Below are 22,474 nucleotides of genomic sequence, written 5' to 3' on the forward strand. Positions count from 1 at the left end.
GAGTGTATGATATATGTTATGTGTGTGGATAACTAATGATTATTACAACTAAAAGACTGTTTAATAATAATAGTAATGATGACAATGTATGTCTTATCATAAACAGAGGCAAACAAACCCTTTTACCCTTCTAGCTTCTGAGCAGGCTGCCTGCCAAGTATAGTTTTTGAGCTCCACCGTCTCTCCTTTCCTCTTCCACCGGTAGCCATGGCAACTTCCACGTCGTCCGATTCCAGGACACACTCGGAGAGTCTTTCTCCTGATTCCACCTAGTAACATTCCTTAGCTGATATCCCTATGTCTCTCCCAACCTTGCATCTCTCTAAATTTAAATGTGACACCTCCAACTCCAACACATTTTAATCCAAACCACCTGCTTACACGAACCCCAAATCCTCCTAAAAGCTAAAAGATGAGCGTGTTTCAGACAGATGTGCTGTCTTCTTGATTGGTGAGACGCAGAGGAGCGTGCAAGACACCATCACCATCAAGACGACCGAGCAATGCTACATCAAGTAACTGACTAGTATAATTTAGTCAGCCTCACCTCATAAAAAAATATGGGATGCTGTGCTTGTGCAGGGGAGACGAGGGCTGTTCCTTGTGTCCTGGTTTGGATTTGTGCTTCACTGTCAGCGTCAAAGTATCGAGTCAGTCAGGTAGTCAGTCAATGTCTACAGCACGCCAGCATGTCTGAGGCACTGATTCACGTGCCATGCTACTCTCTGGATGTGTCAGACTTTGTGTGCATGTGTGGAAGAGAGAAAAAGAGAAAGCGTGTGGTGTCTCAGGCCGTTCTCAGGCAGCCATGCAGCTTTGGTGCTCAGTGAAGCATGATAACGAAGGTTAGCAGAGCTATGGTGAAAGGAGAACAGGGTCAGATGGTGGAGACTTTGACATGTGGAAATACAGAGGTTTTGGGAAAAGAGAACAGTTGTCAGTTTGGGTGAAAGTATATTTGCGAGGGTAGACGGAGAGGAATATATAAAGAACAATAGAAAGAACAAGATCATTGTTAAGATTATAAAAGACCCCGTGTGTTCATTCCTGTCACATATCTGAGGGAAAGTTTCTGTCAGTGTTTCAGTGTGCCAGAATCAGTCAGTCTTTAAGTACGACTTTTCCTATTCGTCTATCTGTGTTTGCGTGTGCGTACGTATGTGTGTGGGTCCTAATTACCACACTGAGCAAGGGTGACAGTTGGGCCCCCAGGGTGCCGCAGGGCATCTCCTGTAGCCGTGGCGACTATGTTAGGGTGGTAGCACAAGCACAGACACTTTCATACACCAACATGCACACACACACATACACATTAAGTAGGACATTTCCAGATATGACCTCATTCAGTGGGAAGCAGGGTACAGTTAATGGAGGGAGGAGAGAAGAAGAGTGAACAGATTGAGACAGAGCAAGTCAGAGATAGATATCATAACAAGATATAATTGTTAATATCCTGGTGAGTCCACCTCTGCAAGAAATCTCACACCCAGAGAAGAAACACAGTCACAGTCTCAGTTTCTGTGGTGAAAAACTTCAATTTAGCATATTGTTTTTGGAGTTGGAATCACTGGGCTTTAGATTAATGTAATGTTTGGAGCATTTATTTATCTGCCCCTCTGTCACTATCTGTTCCAGCTCTCTCTTCTTATCCTTCAGCTTTTACAGAGATGGATTATATTCAAATGGAGAAGTAACATGACGTGCAGGTATGCCTGGAAAAAAGTGCCAGACTGCATGGCATAGTTTGCTGGTTAGAGAGTCTGAGACTGCAGCACACAGCTAACACTAGACTGCAGTCTGCGATTCAAGTGGTTTTCTATAATTCAGAGAGTCAAAGGAAAAGAACTTCAGAGGCTGCTTTAGAGTCTCCCACGTGTGTAGTTCAAGCTTGCTAGTGCATGCTCAATAACACATACGGACTCGTATGCAAATGCATACAGCTAAAGATGAACACACTCAGACATGTTCACACACAACCACATATTCAGTACATATGCACACAAATACATTCACATGCTACACTACTAGCCTGGAGCTTTGAAGGCTTAGATGCAGTTCTAAAGAGAAGGAGAAGTTGAGCAGGCTTAAGAACTAAGAAGAAACTCTCTATTTCTTTCTGAGCGCAGTATGTGTGTGGGCAAGAGAGAGTGTGAGTATGCATTTAACAGCTGCCACGTGCTTTCACATATGCATGTGCGTGCCTTCATCTGCATGTTAGTACGCAGTGGTGGTGTTAATATGTGTTTTTACAGCCATAGTGCACCTAGAATCTTTGGGGACACACTGAAGGATTCATCTGGAGACCTGGGTTGTCACTCTGGCCGTCAACCCCTAGCATCCTGGTTCAAAACAGGGACAAAATATAGAATTCACTATAAAAGACAGGAAACATGTAACCTATAAGGCTTTGCATTTTAGCCTCAACCTCATCTCTCCCCAGAGTTGAGGAAAGAAAAAAGCAAATGGAAAAACAGGAAAGCCAATGAAAGCTAAAACAGATGGTAAGTGAGAAAGGAAGAGTGACAGTGAGGGTGGGAAACAGGGGGTGAGAAGCAATTTGAGGAATGAGGAAATACCAAGAATGAAGTGACAAAAATTGAGATATCAAGAGGGTGACAGATGGGAGAATAATAAATGAAGCATGTTGTTATTTAACACATCCAAAAGAGACGGGGAACAGAGGAGAAGGGAGAACAACTCCCCACCCTTGTCTCTCTTGTCAAAGTGCCTTCCCTTTGTGTTGAGAGGCGTCTTCAATAGGCATGGAAAGGGAGAGAAAACGAGAGCAATCGAGAAAAAGAGAGGTGAGAGCGGGAAAAAAAGGCTGAAGGGCCAACAAGGTGACAAGGTGGGAAAGGTGGTATGGAGGTATCGAGGGAAAGCCTGTTTGAAGTCCAGAAGTAATTTTCTATCACGATAGCTGTGGCAGAGGCAACAAAACAGAGTTTGTGTGGCCGTGTGTAACGTCCACACATTCTTCACACTATCGACACTTGCAGCCTCAAGTGCGCGAATGCATGTGTGTGAGATTAAGAGGGAAAATCTGAGAGAATGTGCTGAAAGGTACTTGGTCCAATTCTGTAGCATCTCCAGAGAACTCATCAAGTCATTTTTATGTGAATAAATCACTATCCCTGAAGGCACTTCGGCATTTTGGCTCGCAGCTCTCTCCCGGTGTAGAACTGCACACTCAACCATCAAATGTCTCCTCATATAAGTCACTTGTGACACATATGCATGCAACCCAGCCACACCCTAGCACTAACCGGTACTGTGAAATTCATCCTGACATTTAGGAAAATAAGTATGAAGTGCAGTGCCAGTGGGGTGAGTCTAACAAAGAATGAAAAATTGAATTATACTCACAATGCCTTAATTTAATATCAAAGGTAAAACCTAAAAAAAGAAATAATTAAGCTGCAGAGACCTTAAAACAAAGGATTTTCAGTAGTCGTTTTCAAATAAAGGTGCCTCTGTTCAAACCCTGATAAAACAGAGTGAGTCACTGAACTGAGGCCACTGTATCACTAAAACAGATTAAGCGTAACTTTCATGGCCACGGCTTCGTTTCCCCTTCAACCCAGTGTATCCCAATGGGGAGATAATCTGGGAAATGCAGCGGTATCAGGTCCTTTCTAGGTTGCCTGAGAAGCCTTGTGAGACCCTCTGGAGATATGAGGCTTTGATATCAAGACCAATTATGTGGTATAGGCGCACACATCCACGCACACAAACATTAGCACACACACACACACATGCACACATTCACAAACACATACACACACTCATACATACACACTCATTGGCCTTGGAGAGTGGTGGAGAGGAAAACAAAGAGAGAATGTGATACTGAGGAAACACTGGGCAGGCGGAACATGCTCTGATTTTATCAGCCAGTTGAGCAGAGCTTGAAAGCCAGAGACGATACAGACATAGAGGCAATGAGAGAGTGGAAACAAGACAGGCTGAAACAGACTGAAGAAAATGGATGTGAGAGTATGGGAAGAGTTGAAAGTATATACATACACACATCCCCGGTCAAACTCGAAATTGAAGCCTTCAATGCCCGTTAACATGCAAAAACACATACAACGAACATGTGCATGAGCACACATTAAAAGATTCACTGTCAGCATTTATGCCAAACATGGACACACTGTATGCAAGAGCATATCCGAGCTTTGCAGAGTATTGTGCACGTAGACACAAAGGCTGACTCGCGGCATCTTGGAACTCGCAAACCGTTCACCACAAATATATGTGATAAACAGTTGTTTCCGGTCTGAGTCACCTCCACAGAGAATCCCTCAAGATTAAGTATGGCCTCTGGCTCTGCTAATTGGAGCTTAAAGTCTGGTGTAGCCCCTGGGCAGTGTATGCTGTGTGTGGTAGAAGCCATGTGTGTGTGAGCGCGCTTCCGTATAAATTATGGATGGAAAGGGCTGTAGGAAAGTGGCCACACAAGCTTCAGCTGCCAGAGCGAGAAGAGAGACCAAGCTAGGCCAAAGCAGTCGCAATGAGAGCACCACCACATGACACAGACAGGTGGTTTGATAGAGAAACAGAGCAGGGAGACGGACGGGGAAAGATGACAGCAATATTGAGATGGAAAAAAGATGAGAGAAAATAATAGGACAGCAAGAAAGAGAACTGAAAGTGAGATTAACACAGGACCTGGAAAATCCAGATACTAATGGTGACATTAATGAATTATTTATAGCCAGACATTCTCATTACAGAGCACGGTGCTTTCCCTTTATTGCTATTTTTGTCATGCTATCATTTGCCAACTAGCTTTAACTAACTACCTGCCAAATACAAAATATATGTAAAGTGCAGAGACCACAACAGCATTAAAAACCATTTCCGGTAAAATAAATCACAAGCTGGGTTCTCTTTTCTATTCTGCTACTCACCAAATAAATGTTAGGATAATCAGAGCAAAGTACCTGAACATGTTAGATGTTAACTAAAACAGCACTCACTCGTGTTAAGTATAGACTCAAGTGAGGAAAGGAGATATGAAAATCTATTATTATTATTATTTTGCAGCCCAAATATAAAATATTGTATTTTTCACAAACACAGAAAAAGTGGAAAAATCAGTTGTTAAAATTTACAAAGTAAAGAAAATTTGCTGAAGCCTTAATTTGTGAGCTCCATGTATTATGACATAAAATGCTGTATGGCATAATATATCATTATAATGTTTTTTTTAAACGATCCATATATTACAGCCTATTGTTCAATGATAATTTTCCATGGAGCAGACGCTGAGATTGCTGTGTTCCTTTCAGCACCCTCAGAGGAGGAGGCAGGCACACCAGAGAGATGTGCAGGAGAAGTGTCACCTGAGTCACTTCCATTGTCTGATAAGACTACACTGGTTTCTATAAATAATCCGTCACAATTGTCCTTTTCCCCCATTACAGTTTAGCAGTTCTGTCATTTTATGCCTCTGTTGTTTGGTGTAAACTTCTTGAAAGTGGGTAAATTCATAGTTAATTCAGAACTTGATGTATATATAGTGTATTGTGGGAAAAAAAACACAAGGGGGGATTTCGAGCATGGTGTGGTGGATCATTTTCCTGCTGCAGAACCCAAGTGCGCTTAAGCTTGAGGTCAACAGCAGATTGCCGGACATTCTCCTTCAGGATGTTTTGGTAGAAGCAGAATTCATGCTTCCATTAACTGCAACAAATTTTCCAGGTCCGCACTACCACCACCATATTTTACTGTTGGTTAGGGCTGCCACGATTAGTCGACTAGTCACGATTACGTCGACTATCAAAATCGTCGACGACTGATTTAATAGTCGACGCGTCGTTTGAAGCTTTGTAAGATCCCAAAAGACGCAGGAATAAGTAGTAGGATTTAAGAGTGTAATAACGGACTGAAACAGAAGATGGCAGCACTGCATGTACAAGGATGCCAGCTGCCGTTAAACCCCGAAGAAGAAGTAGCTCTGTCCCAGAATTCATAGCGCAGCCCAGCTCAGTTTCCAATAACGGCAGGAGCTAGTTAGTTTTAATATTACTCTTATTATTCTTTCTGGGTCACAAAATAAACGTTTAACATATTTTCAGGCGAGAATGTAGCTGTGTAAACCTCAAATATCTGCTCAGTTTATCAAGACACCACATATTTTCAAAAGCGCTTCGACGTTTTCGGAGACGTCTGTTACCCACTAGCTCGATAGCTAGCCGGGGGCAAGGCTCACTAGAGCCCGTGAGAACACCGGACTCCCGGCAAATCGTTTTCAAACCCACCGCCGTCTTTCGCTACTCAGGTTAAACATATATAAGTCACTTAGATAACTTAAAAATGTTATTGTTTGGCTTTTTTTAGTATTTTATTTGTTCCTGAGTAAATCGGTTTGGCTGAGATTAAAGTTATAGTTTTTACACAGCTGAATAAACGTCAAGCAGACAACTGATTATCAGAAGTGTGAGATGCTGGAGAATATACTCCGGTGTCCTGTTATATTTTAGATAGCAAGGAGTTTATTAAACTTCACCGAAACAATCTGCAAATTTCATTAAAATTTAATAAACTATCATCTTAGCTTTATTTTTAGTTAGCACATACCTTAAACACTTCAAGCTGTAAGCTAATGATAGTTATACAAGAGCAGATGCAGGCTGGTGCAATAAGCTGTACATTTTACGTCCAATGGATGCACGATCTGATTAGTCGACTAATCGTAAAAATAATCGGTGACTAGATAATCGTTTGTGGGAGCCCTACTGTTGGTGCGAACTTCCTTTTCTGACATGCTGTGTTAGTTTTATGCCACATGTAACGGGACTCAAACCTCCCAAAAAAGTTCCGCGTTTCTCTCTTCAGTCCACAGAGTATTTTCAAAGATGTCTTGGGGATCATTAAGATTTTTTCTGGCAAATGTGAGACAAGTCTTTGTGTGACTGTTTTCTCCTTGAACTCTCCAATGGGGGGTATTTTTCCCAGTAACTTTCTTATTGTTGAATAATAAACTCTGACCTTTTGTGACCTCTTGGATGAGTCGTCGCTGCGCTTTGGGGGTCTTTTTGGTTGACCAGCGACTCCTGGGAACCACTGTTCCATATTTTCGCCATTTGTGGATAATGGCTCTCACTGTGGTTTGCTGGAGTCCCAAAGCCTTCAAAATTGCTTGGTAACCCTTTCCAGATTGATAGATGTCAGTGACTTTGTTTCTCATCTCTTTCAATTGTGACATGTTGTGCTGCATTTCTCAGTCTGCTTCAGTTTGTCAGACAGGTTCTGTTTAAGTGATTACAGGCAGTAATCAGGCCTTAAAGTGGGAGGGAAACTTAGCGTTGTAAAAGACATGGTTAATCACAGTTTATTCATGATTTAACAAGGTGGGGGCAATCAAGTTTTCACACAGGGCCATACCCCTAATGATAAAGCCCTTGATTTAAAAACTGCATTTTGTGTTTACTTTTGTTATCTTTGTGTAGGGATGGGTACCGGTTCTGACATAAACGGTAGTAACCAGACCGAAAAGCAGCGCACATTTTGGTGCTTTATTTCGGTGCTTTTTTTTCCTGAGATGACATACACTTTGAATTCTAGCCAATCATTTTACGTTTCCGAGGATAGTAGGCGGGTCCAGGTATGTACGTTCTTTTAGAGCAGAGCTACAGATTAAAAATGCCCAAGGCAAAGCGGTCAAAAGTCTGGCTGTACTTTACAGCAAAATATGCAAACTCAGCAGCCTGCAACAAGTGCTTTAAGCTGATACTGTGATACTGTCAAAGGAGGTAACACCTGAAATCCGATGAAACACCTGGCGACGCATAGCGGGGGTTTTTTAAAGCCGAGAAATGCGCCATATTTGATAGCTTGCTGCGAGACCTCACATCGAGCACATCTACTGCGGGTGGGTTGCCTGTTATCGGACCTGGAGTTAGCAACATCCCCCAAGAACCCGAAGAGGAGAGTGCTGGCCCCTAGCCCTGCCAGTGTAGCAGAAATGATGACGGATGATGATGGCAGCAGCAGCAGCCGTTCTTCTCTGCGTGAGTAGCTTAATGTTGTTCGTGTGTAATTTACGTTGAGTAGGCTAACCACGTTATTACATTAATGCATGTAAGGTGAACTAGCAAACACCGTCGTAGTTACATGCGGCTGCCTTCTTGTTTGATGGCAGATACTCCCTTCAACCTGGCCAAAAAGGCTAAAATGACCAAAGAATAAGTGGAAAACAGTTAAACATGAGAGGTTTTTGGACAAAGTTTGTGTTTTTTCCATTGTTTAAGCACTGCTTCCAGCCAAGAGTGATACCATATATGCCCTATAGCTGCAGAAAAGGCTAACATTGTTATCTTTTTACAAAAAAAAACAGCTGAACATGAGAGGTTTTCAGACCAATTTTGTGTTCTCCATTCTTTAAGCACCGGTTTGAGCACCGGTTTGAGCACCGTTTAAGCACCGGCACCGTTTCAAAAGTACCGGTTTGGCACCGGTATCGGATAAAACCTAAACGATACCCATCCCTATCTTTGTGTAATATTTACATTTGTTGATCTGATGATCTGAAACATTTAAGTGTGACAAACATATAAAAAATCGAAAATCAGGAAGGGGGCAAAGACTTTTTCATACCACTGTACTTAATGAGGATCAATACACCTACTAAAGATAGGATCTCTGGGGTTTAGAGTAAGTAAAGCAATTCAGACTGTTCCTGTCTTGGCTCTGTCTTTGTGCCATGAGTCAGCCTTCAACACGCACCAAAAGGATACCATGGGACAAACTTAATTAACAAAGCAACACAAAGAATTAATTATGTTCACTGTGGTTGTCAGTTTTGGTTTTACAGTTCTTAGAAAATGACACATCACACATTCACTCAAACACGTACATACAAACTGACCTGAGTGACATGATCTTGTATGCATCAGGCAGGTAGCACCGCGTGTTTTCCATCTGGACGGGGTCCGAGTCGCAGATCTTGTCATCAGTGCGGCCGTAGTTGGCACTTTCAATCATGATGACATCTGTGCCTGGGCAGCGTAACTCAATGGGGTAGGACTCACAGGACAGCTCCCTGCGGACTACTGCCATGGGGATGGGGGCACGGCCATAAACTGGACAGAAAGACATATGTATTGATATTAAGTCTTTGTTTGGTGAAATACTCCAGACGTTTTGGTAGAGCCATCTTTAATTTACTTGGACTGCAAGGCCTGAATTATTCAAGAATAGGCTGTGTTCAACTGAAATTGCATTTGTACCCTTCTCATATAGACGTAATTATTCAGACTATATGAAAACAATAGCATAACAAAAGACTTCTTATAAGGGCACGTCCACTGTCGCGAGTGAACTGACTTGGTAATTAGTGCTTTGCAGTTAGCAGTATTGGACATCATTCTAGATAGAGAGTAATTGCCTGGCAATTTCAACAGATATTTAGTGCTGCAGATAATATTCAAAGATGGCAATGCCTAATTATTCTCACAAGTTGCAAATGTGATGCAAACATCCACTACGACTGTACTGTAATAGGGAACATGTCATTAATTTCAATGAGTCTGAAGTTACTGAACATTCCTGATATTTTTTTTACTTCACTGGCGGACGCTTTTGTGCCACACAACTCCCTTTCATCTAAAAACAAAATGAGCAAAAATCAGAAGAAAGGCAAACTCTTCTCATCAAAAGTATTCTTAACAGTGTCATGATTTTGGATTCTTCTTGTTATCGCGATTCCATCACTTCTTTTATTTTAATCCTTGCTTCCTGTGGATTCCAGTTAGTCCCCGCCAGCCAGCCCCCCAATGCCACACAAATAGTTTAAAAAAAGTTTTCTCCTTGCTCATAAGCATTTGGACTTTTCTCCCCTTTCTCTCATTCTTTATTTTCATGTCCTGCCAAAACACCTTATACATACCTCCATGTGACTGAAGCTATTACATAGAAGTGCAGTGACAATAATGGTGTGGTTCTGGGTGTTTGTGTCGCATGGATTATTCTTCTGAGGTGCTCAATTGTATTGCCCATGTCTGAATCCACCTAACCTTTCCATAATAATAATGCAGATTTTATTACACACACACACACACACACACACACACACACACACACACACACACACACACATATATATATAGCACTGCCCATCTAGACCATCTGAGAATTTTTGCTATACAGGGTGCAATATACATATTATGCATTTCCCACTTGAATAAACTAATAACATTTATTAAATCTACACAAAACTAATGTGGAAGCTTGCCAGACCCAGCGCTCTTTTTGGAAGAACATATCCTGTCAAATCATTTCTTAAAAGCAGAGAAACAAGCACATGTATACACACATGAATGTACGGACACAAAAGCAATTAAAAAGACACAGACATACAACATCTGTGTAAAGTGAGGCAACGCTCCCTGTCATGGTAACCATAGTAACCCCGTCCACCCTCCCTTGGCTCTCTCATTGGTTAGAGAAGCGTCATGGTTACACAAATGCAGCAAAGAATCTGAATGAGCTCAATGACACTGTGCCCGGGCTCAACTTAATACTGCCCTTCACCACATCACAGACACACAAGCACGGAAGCACACGCACACACACACACACACACACACACACACACACACACACACACACACACACACACACACACATACACGCACACACTCATGCATACAAATGCTCGGAGTGATGGAATGTAGAGGTGGAAATTCACAGCCAGCCAATATCAGTGTGGTGTTGGTACCTGAGGGAAAAACATTGATAATGGCAGGAGGTAGCTTAGAGATAAGACTGATATATAAGTGGCATTTACTGAAAATGTCTTCTCTAATGAACAGACACATGCACACACACGTATGTATACCACTGCAGGCTATGATTAGACCTTAAGCACACATTCAGACAGGATGTGTGTCTCCAAAGTAGCTGAGGATTTAACAGGGCATCATGCAGTTTTGTCTGTGTAAGCAGGGGGTCTTAGTGCACTGGGTCATTACTGTGTGAAAGTAAGTGTCAGTTTATTAGTTTTTCAATGGCTGCATCATGACTCTGTGAGCATGAATATAAATTCTGAAGTGAGGGTTAATTGGAGCATGCGGGGATCAATAAACAGCATCGTAAGGCAGCTGTCTAGACTAGCATTGGATCAGATGTCTTACAGTGTTGCCTTACAGGGTCCCCTTTGGGTATGAAGCAAGCATTATGACACAAACTCACACACACACTATTCAAATGAGGGGTCTATCTGTATTCCCATTAAAAGCCACTCTGCCTTTGTAAGCAGGAGTAAATGAACTGACTCGTACATGCCATCCTGTCTCGTCTGTCACATTTTAATTTATCTTATTATATCAGCTGCCTCACCTATAAAGCTGCTGTGCTTAACCCATCTCCAAAGGACCCTCTACACATATTTCTGTCACCTGATACACATGCATTCACTCGCACACACACACTATGCGCACATATTTAGCTGTCTGTCTTTGACTACATGTAATAATGTGTGAGCTGGCAAGTCCATGTTAATGTGTCTGTCATTAGTTGTGTAAGTGGTGACAGAAACTTGGCAGCAACAGACAGTATGGACAGTCTTATTCAGACACTCTTATTGCCTCGGGGGGCTGAAACAAAAGGATATTGATTTTTACATTTGGGCCAAGAACAAGAGAGTGGCGAAAGAGGTGGATAGATGGAAAGAAGGAATGGGTGAAAGGAAAGAGGAGAGAGATTTAAAAGGTGATCTCTCACTTGAATTGCCAAAGCTTTTGGCCAATGCTGATGTCTTAAATGTGGGGTGCTTTGAGTTACAGGGAAAACAACTTATTTTAAGTGCATAAGATATTCTAAAGGTTAAGGCTAGCAGTACCCTCATTGTTTTATCAATATATATATAGATATATTCATATATCTATCTATATATATCTATATCTTAGCTTGATCATTGTCAACCACCAGGGGGTGTATCCCATTTTGACCTCAGTAACCTCCAGCCATATTTGGCACAGATGTTCCTGTATACTATGTCAGCCGCTTGGTTATGGGGTCCCATGTATGTCCTGCCTGCTAGCATCTCACACCCTGTTATGTGCTGGATTATCTCGGGGCATCTTTGCACAGCCTGCACCTGGGATCTTGCCTGGTGTGGTAGACCCCAGCCTCCATCAATCTTGCGCTTGGAGCTTGTGTCTGTGCTGCCACAATTAGTGCCTCCATGCTGTCTTTCAGTCCAGCTTTGTCTAGCCATTTAGGATTTTTTAATATCACACCCTTCTTCTACCTGCCAGTGAGACCATGGCATGCAGTAGCATGTCCAGCCATGATGCTTCCTCTTCTTATGCCTCTTCTTTCTTGGGTTTCTGCTGCCTGAGGTATTTACTAAGCACATGATCAGTTGTGGCCATCTGTCTGTGTGCTAATGGATCTTTGTTCTTTCTTTCCTGGATAGTGTTTCTGACACTCACTAGTCCTCAGCCTCCTTCTTTCCGCTTAGTGTACTCTTCTGGGGTTCCATGGCGATCAGGCCTTTTTAGCCTCCGGTTAGCCATTCCGGGTACACCTCATCCATTAGCAACTGGTTAATTTGTGCTTCCAGGGGCTCACAAAATGAAGTAAATCCTTGAGCCAGTAGGTGTGGATCATGCCAGAGTCTGGTGCTGTTTATTTTTCTTGGATGGTGACTAGTGAACCCAGAAGACCGACAGACACAGATTGGTTACCTAAATGGAGATGACATAAATGATGACACTGCCGCGGACTGCCAATAATTCATACTCAGCTAATCCCAACCAGCCACACCTTTACCTGTGAAGCACAAGAGTATAACTTGGATGGTTCAGTGGAGAACACTTGGTTTATTCTCCCAGCTTCTGGTATAACTGTTCAAGCTAATTGCTTTAAAAGGTATACCAGAAGCCATCACACTTCATCACTCCTTCCTGCAGATAGTTGGCTAACGTCCCTTTGTTCTGCCTTGATCTTGGCCACAAGTCTTTTTCTCCATGGAAGATACCGCTCCTTGTGGCTGTTGTTAATCTTATAGAGTTATAGGTTCCCAGCTTAGCCATGGTCTTCTGTTTCAGGTCAGCTGCCCTTGCATTTAATCTACCAGTTGTTTTCAGGACTTGGTGCCCAGTCTTGGAGAGTGGGGATGATGACATTCCCCCTCAGACCTGACGTCTTTGTGTTGTAGGTCACTCAATGTGTTGTACCTCAGTCTCTAGTTGCAACAGCAGTTGCTTTTTGCAGATGTTGATGATGTTGCAGCTAATGATTCGAAGCATACTGCATCATCTGTCAAATATGGTGGAGGGTTAGGCATGAGCATGTATGACTGCCAGTGGAATTGGGTCACTACTGTTTACTGATAGTGTGATAGCTTATAGAAGTAGCAGGGTGAATTCTGAAGTGTACAGGCCTAGACCCTCTGCTCAGAATAAGCCAAATTCTGCAAAACTGATTAGACAGAGCTTCACAGTGCAAATGCTTCACACACAAGTTCCTTAAAGGAAATAAACTGGATGTTCTTCAGTCAGTCACCTCCACCCAATAGAGCGTATAAAAAACCCGTAAAACCCTGCCAAAAAAAAAAATCCAAAAAACAAACAAACAAAAAAAAACAACCAAAATAATTCCCAGATTCACGTTTAAATGTCTTTTTGTTTGAACAATCCTAAAATAATATGGGTCTGTGGAGAAGACTGAGTGGTTGCTGTTGTGTGCCCTCAAGCTGGTGTCCTTGTTTCAGCTGTACAGGTTTCCTCACAAAGCAAAAGGAACATACTTTGCATACATCAACTCATTCTTTAGACATCGATGCAAATATATTTAACTGAAACTCATCTCTTCCTGCAAAACTAAGCCCTTGGTGTTTATATGCCTGACTATAAGCACTCCCTGTGTGCCTTTTAATTGCATCCATTAGTGTTTAGGTGGGATTTCTGGCAACGTTGGTGCAAGTACATGCTTGATGGTGTGTTTGTGTGTGTGGTCCAGGAATCACTTGCTGTAGAGACCTACATCTATTTAAAATGTGGATACATATGAGTGTTTGTGCGTGAGTGCATGTTACAAAGTTACACAATGTGAGTGACAGGAGCTATTAATAGGACCGAGTTCAAATGGGCCAGAGCTCCCTCTCAGAGTCTTTTAAACCTATAGTCATGTAGGAAAGGAGGAAATATAAAGTTGACCTACTGGACTGCATCTGCACTGAACATTTTGTACGTGTGAAAAATTTCTGTGTGTGCAATAAAATGGTGCCCTGAGTTTTGATTCTTATTTTTGGTTTTATTGTTATTCTTTCTTATGCTCATATTTTCATGGTGTCCTCATTGTCTCCCCATCTTGCCCATCTCTGTCTGGTCTATGTGTTTACACATTTGTCCTACTGGTTTCCACTTACTGTCTTATTTTGGTAATTGCTTTTTCTTGTGTGTCTCCTGTGCCTTTGCCTCTTCACTCCTTTATGATTGTCTGCGCTATCCTGATTAGTTTCACTCTTGTTTTATATATCTTTACTTGTCTATTTTTCATGCATTCATTATTTCAAGTCTGGACAATCTTAATTCATTATTATCAGGTGTCAGGGAATAGACAGAGAGACCACGTTTCCTCTGTATTAGCATCTCTTCATTTGCTCCCTGTTAAATCCAGAACTGAATTTAAAATCTTTCTCCTCACACACAAACTCTCGAATAATCAGACCCCATCATATGTTAAAGACTCATAGTATCATATTATCCTAACAGAGTGCTTCACTCTCAGACGGTGCTTACTTCTGGTTCCTAGACATTTTAAAAGTAGAATGGGAGGCAGAGCCTTCAGCTATCAGGTCCCTCTCCTGTCAAACTAACTCCCAGTTTGGATTGGGGAGACCTACGCTCTTTCTACTCTACTCATCACGTTCATTTTTGATAAGCTTATAGCACGGTTCTGCTGGAGGTTTCTTCCAGTTAAGAGGGAGTTTCTCATTCCCACCATTGCAAACTAATTGCTCATATGGGGTCCTTTGATTGTTAAGGTTCTCTCATGAATACTGCAAGGTCTTTACCTTATAATATAAAGTGCCTTGAGCCATCTCTTGCTGTCATGTGGTGCTTTATAAGTAAACTTGAATTGAACAGTTGCCACCTTGCTTTGTAATCAGCCCATGCTGTATGTAGTCTTGTGCATCCCTTTGTTGGTTTGTCTGTTTATCCGCTGTGTGTCGGCCTCCTTTATCCCATCTGTGTTGTTTCAAGACTCATTTGTATCCTTGCTTTTTTGTGCCTGCTGAGTAACAGCTCTTTGCAACAAATGCTATTTGTTTTTTGAAAGAAGTCCAGCAATAAGCCTTTATTTTAGCAGACAATTGTGACTGTTATAAAATTAACTAACATTACCTATTGCTCTTATCAATACAGTTATTAAAAACGCAGACTATAGCTTAAAATAATCAACAGCTGTTTTATGACCAAAACGTTTTTCTTGCTTTTGCCAAATGGACTTTAGTCACATAGATATTTGACTGAAAATCTTTAATGTAGCAATAGTAATAATTGAGCAATACAACACATTTCAATTAACAAATTAAATGTAGTTTTTTTTCTCCTTTTTTGGTTAGGGCAGTGCAATGAGTAGTGTGTCCCTTACCAATGGCTATGGGGGAAAAGAAGGTTGAGATCAAGAGCAGGCATCTGGTCCACATGACGTCTGAGGATGACCTGGAAGTAGATATGGAGGTACTTCCTGCTGAGCCCAGACGGTCTTGTGGCGAGCTGTTTATATGTCACAGCTCAGTCTTCCTGTCACCATACAGACCTGGGAATTGATACACAGAGAGAATCTGCTCACTTGGTTTGCCATACGTATACACATTAGGATGCTTTATGTAGGCCGCAATACACAGATTTACTAACTATTCCAAAATATGATCTTTTTCTTATTTTTTTTTCTTTCTAACAACAAATAAACAAGTAAACAACAACTGACAAAGTTTATCCAGCAAAGAAGCAGATTTTCCTCAAAACATTTAACTGATTTATAGTGGATGGACATTTTAACAAACTTCAAAATAACAAAAATCATTTCCTTAAACAATAATGAGAGAAAGAAAGAGAGGACTAAATGACCAACACTTGTACCTCAATCATATTTTCAGAAAATTAAAAAAAAAAAGTCAAAGAAGACCAATTTTAAGTGGATTTGCCTGCTAGGTAAGTAAATGATATTCTGCAGACACACAGAGAGGACCTACAAGCACATAAAACTACAAGATTATGGATTATGAATGTATAAAAACACTTTGATAACATTTATTGTATAGTTTTTTATTATTAATCTCTGTCTCTCTTCCACGGCATGTCTTTGTCCTGTCATCCTCCCCTCACCCCCAACTGGTCACAGAGATGAGCCTTGTTCTGCAAACCAATTTCTTCCTTATAAAATTGAGTTTTTCCTTCCCACTGTCTCCAAAGCGTTTGCTCATACAGGGTCATATGATTGTTGGGATTTTCTCTTTATTATTTTATTAGAATCAGAATCAGAATCAGAATCAGAATACTTTATTGATCCCTGGGGGAAATTATTTTTTGTTACAGTGCTCCATTTTAAACCAACATTAAGACAAGACAGACAATACGCTAACTAAGAATAGTACAATATATACATATATATACATACATACATACATAAGTCACTTATAAATAAATATTTGGAAAAGAAACATGTGTAGTTGTAGCAGCAAACAGTGTGTTAAGTGGATGCGTTGTACAGGGAGATGGCCACAGGCAGGAATGATTTCCTGTGTCGTTCAGTGGTGCTTTTCGGTAATCTCAGTCTCTCACTGAACGAGCTCCTGTGACTGACCAACATGTCATGGAGTGGGTGGGAGGTGTTATCCAACATTGTCTTTATCTTGGACAGCATCCGCCTCTCCGACACCACCTTGAGGGAGTCCAGCTCCATCCCCACAACATTGCTGGCCTTACGGATCAGTTTATTAAGTCTGTTGGCATCTGCGACCCTCAGCCTGCTCCCCCAGCATGCAACAGCATAGAGGATCGCACTGGCCACCACAGACTCATAGAAAATCCTCAGCATTTTCTGGCAGATGTTGAAGGACCTCAGTCGCCTCAAAAAATAGAGACGACTCTGGCCCTTCCTGTAAAGTGCTGTGGTGTTTTTAGCCCAGTCCAGTTTATTGTCAATGTGTACTCCAAGGTATTTATAGTCCTCCACAATGTCAACACTGACCCCCTGGATTGAAACAGGGGTCAAGTGTTTCCTGGTCTTCCTGAAGTCCACGATCAGTTCCTTGGTCTTTGCCACGTTGAGCTGCAGATGATTCTGCTCACACCACATGACAAAGGAGTCGACCACAGCCCGGTACTCTGTCTCATCATCCCTGCTGATGCATCCAACCACCGCAGAGTCATCAGAAAACTTCTGAAGATGGCAGGTCTCTGTGCAGTGGCTGAAGTCTGTGGTGTAGAGGGTGAAGAGGAAGGGGGAGAGGACAGTCCCCTGTGGTGCCCCTGTGTTGCTGATCACCTTGTCAGACACACACTGTGGGAGACGTACATATTGTGGTCTTCCTGTCAGGTAATCAACAATCCAGGACACCAGAGAAGCATCCACCTGCATCGCTGCTAACTTATCACCCAGGAGGGTCAGCCTGATGGTGTTGAAAGCACTGGAAAAGTCAAAAAAATTACAATGGAAAGTGGCTTGCGGCAACTGTTGTTGTGATTTGGTGCTGTATAATTAGACTGAATTGAATTCAATTAAATTAAATAGCTTAGGGAGTTAAAAACTTCTGTCCAATTTGTGATTATTTTTAAGATCTGCAAATTAATATATTCTTCATTAGGTCATACTAAATATCTCATCTGCTTTAAAAGATTCTAAAGGAATTAAAATCACATTTTTAAGCTAAAAAAAAGCCATGATAGTGTGTTAAACACAACAAGAACAGAATAATTTGTGCAAATCCATATTTCACATGGCAACAAACCATATCCCGATTAATCCATACACAACACAAATCTGCCTGGAAAATGCAAGACTAATGTTATATGCAGACCTTGTCTAAAAGAAATAGTAAAATAATACAATGGTGCTTAATGTTTGCATAATGATGCTTTTATTAGGATTCACTTCACTTAGTATTACACATCAGCATCAAAGTGTGAAATGTATTGATGTCCCAACCTAATTGTTCATTTCATGGTCCATCAGCAACAAACAATTAATACAGGGATGGTCTCTGAGATAAGTTATAGCAGTGACAGACTGGTAAGCATCGTTTCTCCGTCTTTTTTCTGAGCAGATTAAAAAGACCAGCACTGTTCAATCACTTGCTCACCGCCCACTCACTCTTATCTCAACTCAGTGGCTCTCTTTGTTTTTTTGCGCTGCAAAATTCACGTTTTAAATAGGAAAAGCTGCAACATTTACATTTAATTTGCAGAATTATGTGTGTATGTCAAGTTTAAAGTGTGCATGACATAAAGGATAATAAAATCTTCACACAATCATCCTTTTCAAACAAACATCAATTTCATCAGGGGAGTAGTTCTAAGGTAGCAAAAGCCATCTTTGTGCTTAAATGTTCACCGTTCTCAAGGGAACTCATACTCAGCTCCGGAAAAACAAGCACATCAAGTTTGTAAGTGGGAGCGAGAGGGGCTGGAGAAATATGCAACAGCCGGGGACAGATGGAGCAAAGCAGACAGCCACAGCCATGGGAGATACATCATGTGTAACAGAGACTATTGATCAGTGTGACCATATCATTTTTGTCCAGCAGAGACTGAGACAATAGCCAGCTATTTCCATCATGTCATGCTGTGAAGGCAATATCTGCTTTGGCACAATCCTCTGCCTTTGATATTTCTTATAACTGATGTTATCAAAAGCCTTTTAATTTATAGAAAATGCCAGAATCACACAGGCCCTTTTTTATACCAGAATCACACAACATATGTATAACGTATCTTCAGATAAAAAGCCTCATCGCAGACCTGCAAATGGGACAGACAGCCACCCAGAGGCACATGCACACTGCAGAAACACACAGACGATGAGGCCTGTGTAGTCATCTGGCATTTTATTGGTTCTGTTCTTTTTTGTATGTCTAAATAAATCCTTTAAATTGAAAATTCACTAAAACTAATGATAAAAACACAAGCCAAACCTAATTTAGTGAAGTCTGAAAAGTTGTAGAAAATTCAATTTGCATTCCAGCATAAAGTAGTCAAGCATTTTATCCAATCAGATTACTTTTATGGAGCATAATTCTTTAGCTCTGGATAATGGCAGAGACTTTAAGTTTTCCTTTGATAAGTCTGTAAAAACTTAACAGACGCACTTAACTACAAACTGTTTTTTTCTTTTGCATTCAGAAGAAACTAATTGTTAACTGTAAGAAACTGTTGTTGTTTTTTTTGTGATTTCTAGTTTACTACAAAAAAATCATTTTAAAAGTATATAAAATGTATTGGTCAGCTGACAATAGGTGGCAAAACAACTAATTTAAGTAAGAAAAGTCAAAGTTTGAATAATTTTGATTTCTCAAAACTGTCTGTTATAATCGACTTAATCCTTCTACTTACAAAAATCCTTCAATTTTTATTTTTAATCTACAAACCTATTCAGCTTTCTAAATACCAAGCGGTGCAACTGATTTCATTGGAGTGTGATTGCATATCTGTTAACAGTTCTTGACAAATCCCTAATGGCACTAAAGTGATAGACTCACAATAGACTCCTCTGTGTTATTCTTTCCTCCACTTAAACGACCTAACAAACTGCCCCATTTTGATTGATTGGCCCCTAACTCAGTTGAACATGAGCAATCTGACCAGCTGTCCCCAGCTAGACAGAGAAGGCATACACTGACATATGGCCGGACGCCACCAGCCACAGCATTCCGCTGTTTCATAATTCAAAAGCTATTCCATCACCCCGTATGCTCCACCAGCATCTCACCCATCAGTTAATTAACCCTCTCATTTCCTCCAAGCACACGGTGGCTACACAGACAATGGCTGCGTGTCAGTCAAGTTATGTTCATAATTCAACAGGGCTGCATGCTCCCATATGTTCAGATAATGACAAAAAAACTGTTCCCTCTACAAAGTCTGACAAGAGCATAGACAATAATGATTGCCCAAAGCATTGCCCTGTTTTCCTAACCTGCTTCCTTTAATTATCCTAATGTGTTGATTGGTTAATATATAATGAGTAAACAGACAGTAATGGTGCTAATTATCAGGACATATGTGAAGCGTTTACACTCTGTATTCATCAGAGCACATAAGGTTTTGCAAACATCACAGGCCCCACCTGAACCTGCTCACTGCTAAAATTATGAAAATAATCAAATCTTTTTTTTCTTTTTAATGAGCTCAATATTTCCAATCCTGAACTAGTTCTATCTCACTGGAGATGCTCTCTAGAAGATAAACAGCATCTGCATAAAACTGAGCAAAACATCAACAAAGAAACAAGATCAGACTGGATCCAAGTCTTTGGATGTACCTGCCGTTTCTATCCATCTCTGCTTAGTCATATCCGCTCAGCAGACACCTGCTAATTATGCTACAAATATAAACACACACTACATTTTTCAACCTTGGCTATTTTGCCACCGCAGTTTTCCCAACATCTTGAAGAAAAAAATAAATATATAATGTTATAACTGCACCGTTAATGCAGTTAACAGTCTCAACAACACTGTATTATTTACTGTATCAATAAGACAATCTTCTCCACATTAGTCTTACATGTATGTGTGACGTGGCCTCGATGTCCCATGTTTTTCTGCCCTGAATCTTCATTTCCTACAGGGTCGGCATTAACATAGCTGTCGCCAAAGCCGCCACACTCACACAGTCTATAATGCATGCATCCATGAACTAATTGATGTTGGGCTGATTCTGTGCACAAGGCAGCCTGACCCTACTGAGTGTGTCTGTGTGTGTGTGTGTGTGTGTGTGTGTGTTAAGTTCCCTAACGAGTCCTGCCTGTCACAGCACTCCTCATTCGGGGATTCTCTCTATCACTAATGAATGCTGACCGGACTGGGCTACCTTGTCAACACGCGTCACACGCACATGCACGTGCCTTCATACACACATTTTCACACACACACATGCTTATCACTAGGAGACCAGATGCCCTACTCCCTCAGCCTCCAGGCAGAGTCTCAAATGTGTCCATGTTGCACTTATCCTGTGAGCATGCCTTAAAGAATACCGTGTTGAAGTATGAGTATATGTGCATCATATTAGGCTAGCAGATAACAGATGGATTGCAGTAGTTATAAAAAAACAAACCATAGAGAGCAAATGAATACCCGTTTAGATACTGTACTAAAATCAGTATTTTGTAATCTATCTTTGCCTGTAGTTTTGCATTCACCATAATTATAATGAAAGAAAATGGTTCAAAAATAAAGAAAGAAAGAATAGGAGAGAAATGTAAATGCATGCATAACCTGCTGAGTTTTTCTTCTTGTACTTATCTATCTATCTATCTATCTATCTATCTATCTATCTATCTATAGATACATATATTTGGTGTGCTATGACAGCAGAGGAAGAGGACATCTTGTGGTTTTTTTCTCCTTTTTTCTTCACTTAGTTTTTGTTCACCTGTTCTTTTCTTTCCTCTTTTTAGTTTCTTCATTTGTTCATTCTTTGCTCTGTTGGAGAGAAGTCTGAGCGGAACAAAGCTCAGGGGGCTATGCACCATGTTCAGTAAAATGGCATGTGTCCGCCAAGCTACGGTAAATTACCTCCAGTTGGCTTGCTAGGGTAACCACCATGGACCATTTCTACGTGTGTGTGTCTGTGCGTGTGATGGAAAGGGTTGGAATAAGGTTGTGTGGGTGATAGAGTGTGAGTCGGTATAGGTAGTGTTTCAAATTATCATGAGCACAGGTAGACAGGCTGGGAGAATTTTGATTAGAGTGACCATGCACACACAGACACAGACACACACACACACATTTAGGTAGCTAATTTGGCGGTGTGGAGCTGAAGAGATGACTAATCAGGATAGAACCTGGTGGGAGTCTGGCCTGTGGCCTATAATGAGAGACATAAGAAACAAGCACACACATTCAAGCAACAGGCGCGTGTATACACACTCATAGCAATTATGCACTGTGCAAACAGACTAAAGACATTCACATGCAGCAGGCACGCACGCATTCAAACACAGACCAGCATGAGTGATTGTGAATAGAAGGTCCTCCCTCATAATTGCTTGGTGCTGATGAAGCCTAAGATACTGATTAGCAGCGAGTGGCCCCTCAGTGTGACCAGAGGCTCGGGAAAAACATACTGTCAACTCCCAATAATGTGAATGTCTTGACGTGTCAACCACAACATGTATTCCTACTGTTGCATGTGTATGCATGTTTAGAGAAAGGGGGAGTTCACATACAAGCCCCCTCGCACCACATTAAAATCACAATTAAAATTAAGTCAGTGTCTCGTTGAGT

The 22,474-nt window shown here is 41.2% G+C and overlaps 1 protein-coding gene across 1 annotated transcript in view; it reads right to left on the reverse strand.

The window, feature by feature from the left end:
• Positions 1-15,760, reverse strand: part of adgrl3.1 (adhesion G protein-coupled receptor L3.1) — an 86,895-nt gene extending 71,135 nt beyond the window's left edge. The window contains exons 1-2 of the mRNA XM_085410017.1: positions 15,616-15,760; positions 8,879-9,092 (exon numbers count right to left, since the gene is read on the reverse strand). Coding sequence (XP_085266143.1) covers positions 8,879-9,092; positions 15,616-15,670 — 269 coding nt within the window. The 5' untranslated portion in view covers positions 15,671-15,760. The remainder of the gene's footprint in view (positions 1-8,878; positions 9,093-15,615) is intronic.
• Positions 15,761-22,474: the final 6,714 nt, after the last annotated feature.

Source organism: Rhamphochromis longiceps, linkage group LG6, assembly GCF_057381845.1.
Source record: "Rhamphochromis longiceps isolate RC_006_pf linkage group LG6, R_longiceps_female_GT1.1, whole genome shotgun sequence".
Taxonomy (NCBI): domain Eukaryota; kingdom Metazoa; phylum Chordata; class Actinopteri; order Cichliformes; family Cichlidae; genus Rhamphochromis; species Rhamphochromis longiceps.